This window comes from Syngnathus scovelli, chromosome 2 (genome assembly GCF_024217435.2).
Source record: "Syngnathus scovelli strain Florida chromosome 2, RoL_Ssco_1.2, whole genome shotgun sequence".
Lineage (NCBI taxonomy): Eukaryota > Metazoa > Chordata > Actinopteri > Syngnathiformes > Syngnathidae > Syngnathus > Syngnathus scovelli.
In genome coordinates this window covers 3,403,379-3,411,707 of record NC_090848.1, presented here as the reverse complement: position 1 = coordinate 3,411,707, position 8,329 = coordinate 3,403,379, and the positions used below count along the sequence as shown (strand labels likewise).

The 8,329-nt window shown below is 42.9% G+C and overlaps 1 protein-coding gene across 1 annotated transcript; it reads left to right on the top strand.

The window, feature by feature from the left end:
• Positions 1 to 135: 135 nt before the first annotated feature.
• On the top strand, positions 136 to 8,090 carry phf8 (PHD finger protein 8). Its single transcript, XM_049754502.1, has 22 exons — positions 136 to 430; positions 851 to 1,107; positions 1,331 to 1,416; positions 1,504 to 1,630; positions 1,895 to 2,055; positions 2,186 to 2,327; positions 2,490 to 2,676; positions 2,752 to 2,914; positions 3,039 to 3,126; positions 3,500 to 3,606; positions 3,703 to 3,794; positions 3,908 to 3,997; positions 4,099 to 4,377; positions 4,459 to 4,541; positions 4,621 to 4,787; positions 4,871 to 4,956; positions 5,111 to 5,232; positions 5,331 to 5,668; positions 5,809 to 5,904; positions 5,986 to 6,095; positions 6,169 to 6,529; positions 6,604 to 8,090. Exons 2-22 carry the CDS (start codon positions 1,010 to 1,012, stop codon positions 6,690 to 6,692), a joined length of 3,072 nt encoding a protein of 1,023 aa, XP_049610459.1. The 5' UTR covers positions 136 to 430; positions 851 to 1,009; the 3' UTR covers positions 6,693 to 8,090.
• The last annotated feature ends 239 nt before the right edge of the window (positions 8,091 to 8,329 follow it).

The following is an 8,329-nucleotide window of genomic DNA, read 5'->3' as shown; positions in this document are numbered from 1 at the left end:
TTAACTGGTAGAGACTACTCGCATTTCTTAAGGGTACTCAGAAAGTTAAAATATTTTTGGGCATGTTGACTTTTTTTTTCTCCTCTCCTCGAAGTGATTTTGACTGAAGAAAACTTTATTGACCACACTCGGGTTAACAGAGATGAAGAACGGTGACGCTGTTGTCTTTGAAAATGGCGTCAGTGCATTTGAACTCCGCTGTCATTTGTAGCTGAAGTGTCTTTTCGTGTCGCTTCCCAATTCAAAATTTGGATGCGCGGCGAAGTTCCCGCTCGAGCACTTCACATTCGCTACATAAATATGTGGCGAAGTAAACTCTTACAACTCGAGTCGGCTGCGTACTAAGGCCGCAGCTGCCCCGATCTCGCGTAGGGATTGTCAAGTGCTACGGCGGCCATTGCAAGCTTGGCCTCGCTGAAGCGCCATTCTGGTGAGATGCTCAACAGCTCTTCAATTAGCTGCATTTGACACATTTTTACCCATCTTTGACTTCAGTTTAAAAGATGAAGCTGATAATTAATTGGGCTTCAGTAATGTGCTGCATTTTTGCATGAATTTGGCAAATGTCGATAGATTAGCTACATCGCTAACTAGCGTAGCTAGCTAGCATCACAATGTTCCGATCGCAAGTGTGTTTACATATAACGGCACTGTATTTTGGATTTAGTATTGGAGCATCAATTGTTATCTTTAATCATTATGATTTGGTTAGTTAACATTACATTTTACACTATAACACAGTCAAAGATTGCAGTTCCCCAAGTGTAATGTTGTATCGTTTTTTTAGACATTTTGCCATCACTAAAAATTAACATAGCAATGTTAACTTGTTTTTATTTATGTATTCCAGTTCTCCTGGTGCACCCAAGTGGATGTGTGTCTTCACCAGCTTCAAAGTTATTACAGCTCGGAAATATTAGGAATTAATATCAGAATTGCATTTGCAAATTGGACATTTTGAAATTCGCAAAGTTGTAGCTTCTTCCAAATACACACACACACGTCTAGTATGGCTTCTGTACCAGTGTACTGCTTATGCCGCTTGCCATATGATGTGACTCGCTTCATGATCGAGTGTGACATTTGTCAAGACTGGTTCCATGGAAGGTACGTAAAAAAAAAAAAACTAAATAAAAGTATTACTGCCAGAATCATATTTATCGCCTTCAAATTAACTGTGATGTGAATAATATTACAACCTCCATGTTCATGTTGCACATTTTGACAAGACGACTCTTATAAACTCTCGGAATTTTGTCCGTACAAGTTTATTGGTGGCTATAATTGAATTTACCCAATTTCAAATGCTTTTTTTGTTGTTGTTTTTAAGCTGTGTGGGAGTAGAGGAGGAGAAAGCAACAGAAATAGACCTCTATCACTGCCCCAACTGTCAGCTCAGTCATGGACCGTCTGTCAGTGAGTAAAAACTTCTTTTTCTGTCCGTGACACCAAGTTATGCAGATGTTTGCCGTAATATTCGTTCCCCGGTTTGCATATTCACAGTGCGTAAACGCCGCGGAGGCAACAAGCAGACAGAAGGAGCCGCCGTCACCGTAAGAGACCCCAGCCGTTTGGTGAAGACGGGCAGCCCCCAGTTTGTGAGGGAGCTACGCAGTCGCACTTTTCCGAGGTAGAAAAAAAAAATTATGTGTAGAGATTGAAGATAACGTTTAGTCACAACAGCTTTTTATTAGACATGAAAATATCATGTTGATGTCATTGTAATTTACACTCATTAAAAAGTCAACATGCAAGAAAAAAATCAAAACATCACAGTGCAGGGTAGAAAAAGTTTCTTCTGAATATTTAGGGCTACTCAACATCAGCAGCATAATGTTTGTCGAGACGAGTCAAAACGAGGACGAGCCTGAGCCTGTTTGTATGTCATCCACAGTGCAGATGAAGTCCTGCTGAAGCCCTCGGGGGCCCAACTGACGGTGGAGTTCCTTGAGGAGCATTCCTTCAGCGTTCCCGTCATGGTGCTGAGGCGAGACGGGCTCGGAATGACTCTGCCGCCAGCGTCCTTCTGTGTCAGCGACGTCGAACACTACATCGGTAAGCCACAGCTACCCGCTTTTAATCTGGCCCACAATCTGGTCAGGCCTCAACTCGTGAGGTTTGAACTCAAAGGCGCTTTTCTCAAGGAGAACGCAGATGTAATTGCGTTAATTGGGAATGCTCGCAGGTTCAGACAAGGAGATCGACGTGATTGACGTGTCTCGCCAATGTGACCTGAAGATGCGACTCGGTGACTTTGCCGAGTACTACAACAGCCCCAACAGAGACCGAGTGCTGAATGTCATCAGCCTGGAGTTCTCCGAAACCAGGTCTGCGGAGTTGGGCCGTGCGATGTGCCATTAAAATGGATGTTTGACTTTTCTCACACAATCGGATTTCTTCGTTTAATCCAGCAGCAATTTTTTTGGTACTTTGCTTATGAAAAAAGAAAGATAATTACATTGAAAATAATGTTATTGTTTTTTTCCCAGGCTTTCAAACCTGGTGGAGACTCCGAAGATTGTGAGGAAACTGTCATGGGTGGAGAACCTCTGGCCCGAGGAGTCCGTGTTTGAGCGGCCCAATGTGCAGAAGTACTGCCTGATGGGAGTGAAGGATAGTTACACCGACTTTCACATTGACTTTGGAGGCACCTCCGTGTGGTATCACGTTTTACGGGTGAGGACACAAATACGGACATTTTGTATTCATTGAATGTGTTTTCATTGCCCTGTGATTGTTCTGTTCATCCAGGGGGAGAAAATCTTCTACCTAATATCTCCCACCCCAGCCAACCTGGCGCTTTTTGAGCGCTGGAATTCCTCGTCCAATCAGAACGAGATGTTCTTCGGGGACCAGGTTGACATGTGTTACAAGTGCTCTGTCAAACAAGGAAACACGTTGTTCATTCCAACAGGTACGAGCAAATGAGTCTGGAACTTCTCAACGACCTGTCTTTCTCTCGCTCGATTTGACCCTATTCAATAACGGAGCAATATCCGAGCCATTGATGATTGATTGAGATGGTGTGTTTGTTCCAGGATGGATTCATGCGGTGCTGACTCCAGTGGACTGTCTGGCATTTGGGGGCAATTTTTTGCATAGTCTCAATATTGACATGCAGCTTCGGTTAGTTTTCCCCCAACCTTTCACATTAGGGCTGCTCAATAAAAAAAAATACAAATCATGATTACATTGGTAATGAAATCAGGGCTGCTCAATTATATTAAGAAAAAAATACAAAACATGATTACTTAAATAATGATCACGATTATTCAAACAATCATTTATTTTTTGGGGTAAAACAAGAAGATCCTAAAACATGCAAAAAATATTATGATACATTTTTTGAAAACACTTTAATTATGTGAGGATCAAACAAAATTTCTAAAATGAGTTATTTAAAAAAAAAAAAAGCCAAGTATGGTTTCCTTGTTTAAAGAAAATGAATTGGATGTTCATGCATATCATCATGGCACAACTTCCTCTCTTCATATTTCAGGGCGTACGAATTAGAGAAACGGTTGAGCACAGCAGACTTATTCAAGTTTCCCAACTTTGAGACCGTGTGCTGGTATGTTGGGAAGCACCTTCTTGATACCTTCAGAGGTAACGTTGGACTGTTCACCTTTGCGCACCGCAGCCACCTAGTTTTCCACGCGTTTTTTTTTTTTTTTTTAAAGCATACAACGTGGTCGTTTGCAGGTTTGAGAGAAAATCGCAGACACCCCGCCACTTACCTGGTTCATGGAGCAAAAGCGTTGAACAATGCCTTCCGCACTTGGACCAGGAAAGAGGTGACCTTACTCTCAGCTTGGATTTAGGATGCAGGATGCCCTATTTCCATTAAATCTATTTGTATTTTCAAGCAACCCTCGAAATGTTGATGACTGTACCTCTTTACACTCAGGCGCTGGGCGATCATGAAGTGGAAATTCCAGAAACCATCAATACTCAGACACTGGTGAAGGACCTTGCTAAGGAGATACGTCTGGTTGAGGTAATATAGTGGTCGAACAGTCTAAAAGTGTATTTTGTACAAGACTATGTCACATGTAGTGGAGTTTTTTTTCGAGCTGTGTTTTTTTTCTCTCTTCATAGGACATTTTCCAACAAAACATTGGCCGCACCGGACCTCAATTTCCTGGTTCGCCGCTCTCAAAAGCCCCCTCGACCGCCTCCCAGAATTCAGGTCGCCCCCCTGGAAAGAAGAAAGGCCTCAAGCCCAAGGACATAATTGGAGGCCTCGGGACACCAGGACCCAAGAAGAAGACCCAAAAGGGTCTCCTTAAGACAGAAGCGGGAGAGTTAGACCTGCTTGAGATCCATACCAAGCATACGCTAAAAAGAATCCAACCTGGCAAGTCCAAAAGCAAGAAGGTACCCCCGAATAAAGATGTCATTGAAGACTTTGAGTGCAAGTGGAAGCATGATGTTATTTCAAACCTTCTGTCTCTTCAGTTGGAGCTGCCTTTAGAGGACTTTGAAGGAAAGTTGAACAAAAGCAAGCTGAAACTTGTGCTGACCAATGGGAAAATCCAAGGGTAAACTTTTGAGCCTAGCTGTGGTGTTAATGATCTCGCCAACAGCTGAGCTTCCATTCGCTTATTTATTCAACTCTAGCAAGAAAGCGGGCCGCAACGGTGCGGGAGGAGCTGCCAACTACCAGCACCTTGCCGCCGAGGGTTCCAGTTTCTCTGACCTGGATTCGGAGGATGAGCTCCAAATAGACGAGACGCCGCCCCCTCGCCGCAAGCTTGCCGGATCAAGCAAGAAGAAGAAAATCAGCGGTGAGATGTGAAATAATGACTAAGTCAATAAGCGGTATCCGAGTACGCGTGCTGCTTAGTCACATGTCAACATATGCCGTCAGGTCTTCCGAGGAAGCTTCCCAGAGCCAAGCCTTGCTCCGACCCAAATCGTATCCGGGAGCCAGGAGAGGTCGACTTTGACATCGAGGTGAGCTCAGTATGGCTATGGAATATTCTCAGGCGTGTTGACTGACTTGCTTAGCACTTAAGAATTTTTGACAAGTGTGCCAATTTTGTTTGACCGCTCCCATTGATTTATTTTCCATTGCTAATGTTTAGCGTGTTTGTGCACATGACCTCAGGAGGATTACACCACAGATGAAGAGGCGCTGGCTGCTCATGGGGTGAAGGGTGGCGCAGGCGGCATCCTGGACTTACTGAAGGCCAGCAAGCAGGTGGCAGGATTGGACTCCTCAGCACTCAGGTTGCAATATCTTTGTTATTTTTACTATACAGATGTCACACTTCCGTCTTTAAGTTGATTTCTTAACTTTGATTGCTTTTTTTCTCTCCTCCCTCCAGCGAGGAAGCACCAGCCTCTCCCAGTACCCGGGATGCCATCCAGGGCATGCTCTCCATGGCTAACCCACCTTCGTCGTCGTCCTCATCGTCTTCGTCATCCTCCTCCTCCTCCCCCTTGTCTATTTCTGGAGGACTGACTGAAGGATTGGCGATAGTCAAGGGGAAAGGCAACCGAGCTGTGTGGGTGACCGGCGGGGTCAAAAAGACCTCCGAGAAAAAAGCTGTTATCCAGCGGCCCGGAAAACGGCCCATTAAGCGTCCGGCCCGCCATCTTAGCGAAGACGACAGCCCGGATGAGCAGGAGACACTGGGAACCTGTTTCAAAGATTCAGAATATGGTGAGCAATCCATAACAGTCTTCACCCGTTATATTGTGGTACAACTATTTAAAAAGATTTAAAAAAAAAAAAAAAAAACACTTTATTCTGTAGTCATTTACTTCCACTAAATTTCTGGCCTCATTGATCCTTCTTCAAAGTGTATCCATCATTGGAGTCTGATGAAGAGGACCATGCTAACAAGGCTAAGATGAAGCGCAAGAAAAACTGGGATGACACACCTTGGAGCCCCAAAGGTCATCTCGGTGTTGACCTCAAGTCTTTATTTTTAAACTTGGATCCTCTAACGTCTATCTTATCATCTCTATATCAAACAGCCCGGGTGATGCCGACACTTCCAAAACAGGACCGACCGGCCAGAGATGGAGCTCGAGTGGCGTCCGTGGAAACGGGCCTGGCAGCAGCCGCAGCCAAGCTAGCGCAGCAGGTGAGGACGGCCATATTGGACGGTGATACAGCATATTGTGGACTTCTTTGATTTTTTTCCATCTATGCTTCAGGAGCAGCAAAGGCCTGCTAAAAGAAAGTACACCAAAAAAGTACGTCCTCCTGTCCCTGTCGCGAGCCCGCCTCCAGTTCACGTCGAGCAAGGGCCGCCCTCGCCGCTGCACGTTTCGGAGTCGTCGCCGGACTTCAGCCCGCACAGGAGGATGGATTATTATTCCGCCAGTCTGCTGGATCATGAATACACAGCAGGGCCGGGACCTTTCGGTCCTGGTGGCCCTAGAGGGGGCGGGGCTATGGCCCCCGGTGTTTTCCTCACTTCACGCCGACCTTCTTTGTCTCCGCAAAACAGCAGCTCGCTCCCCGGCACGTCGCCTTCGGGGCAAGCCGGTCAAGGCGCGGCGGCACTCGGTCAAGGTAAGAAACGACACAATTACGTATCCTTATCCAGTTTCTCATCTTCGGCGCACGTGTGTGTCTTTGGCATTCAGGGAAACGTCCAAAGAAAGGACTTGCAACAGCAAAACAGAGACTTGGGAAAATTTTGAAGATTCATCGCAACGGCAAACTGCTTTTGTGATGGAATCTGGAACTGCCGCGGAATTCCCGAGCAGGAATTCTTGCTGTGTGAAAATATTATTGAAGGAGGTAACAATAGTAATCTATATTTTATACTCGAAAGCTTGTTTACTAAAGTTTCCAGGTGTTTGTCTGACCATCTCTTGGCTAACATTTGCTAAGCTAATTAGCAGCTTCTCGGTTTCACATGCACACCTCTCGCTGTTTGGAAAGTGGACAATAACGACGAGGTTTTCCAATCACATTTTGAAAGGGAAAGAAAATGATGCGTCTTAGTTCAAATGTAATTCCAATGTAAGGCTTTTTTTTTTTCAAAAACCTAATATTTACCTCAAATGACCTTTGTTTTTTTTAATTGGACTTTTGAATACATCACTATAAAGTTTTGCTAAAAACGTTCAGTGTTGAAATCGCTGTTGCTTCTTAAACATTTCATTTATAGATTGTTCTACAAATCAGGAGAATTAAGCAACAATTGATCATGTACACTTATATTTATTGCAATTTAATTTATTTTCAAAGGCAATTTTGTCAACTGTTTTCTTGTGTTCTTTCCACCTGCCTTTGTCTCTGTCATCCTTTTTGGTTCCCTGCTGTCTTTTTTCAACCACAGTACAAAAATCCTAACCATTATGTTGGAAATCTTTTCATATTTTTACATTTTGTTTGAATTGTATATATGTATGATCTGTTATGTGTATATAGCTAGATTGGAAGAGCAAAGACAAAAATGATTTGCAGTGGATATAAAAAACGTTCATTTAAAATCAAAACTTGTAACTTTTAATTCTTTCTGGGTGAACAATTAGCAGAAAAAATCTGGTTTAGTCAATCCATCCCCCAACATTTGGTAAACATGATATGCGTCCTCTTCAGATTTTTTTGTGTTTTGCTCCAGTGAAATCATTTGCAAGTGACCATTTAATAATTGAAGAACCGCCCACGCATCATCGTGGCTTTTTCATTTGGTATTTGTTTTTATATCCACTGTAACTCCTGCTAGGCTTTAGTATCCATTCCGCAGAATGTACGAGAAACAGAATGTCTGCAGAAATGTGGATGTACCAATTGAAAACGTGAATGATCAACTTGTGTAAATATATGTTGTCATTTTCTTTTTATAGTGCAGAAACATTGAAACCCTTCTTATGGATGTACATGACACTGCTGTATTTTTTAAATAGTTGTTTTTATATTTGTATACAGTAATTGTTATCTTTAGTTGTCTTGGCTGTGTAACATTTAAAGAGTAGGGAGGAAATGAATTCCTTTTGTTTCCTCCTGGTTTAGTTGATTTATTAATCATCAGATATTCACTTTTGTGTTTTGTGTACTGTTTTAAACATGCTTTATTTACCACACGGCAAAGAATTATAACTAGATTTTTTTCAAATATCAAGTGATTGTTTTTTGTGTTTGTTTATTGGAGACAATTGATAAAAGCTGCATATATCTTAAATGCTTTGCCGCAGATGGGCTAGAGGGTCCACAAACATAAGTTGCTGCAATTACACTTATTCTGTATTTATTTAGACAACCCATTCACATCGAAGGAAATTTTTTAGTGTTACATTAATATAAAGAAGTTTTCAAATTGTTGAAGGTGAAACCTAATATCAAAAATTCCACCCAGCCAGG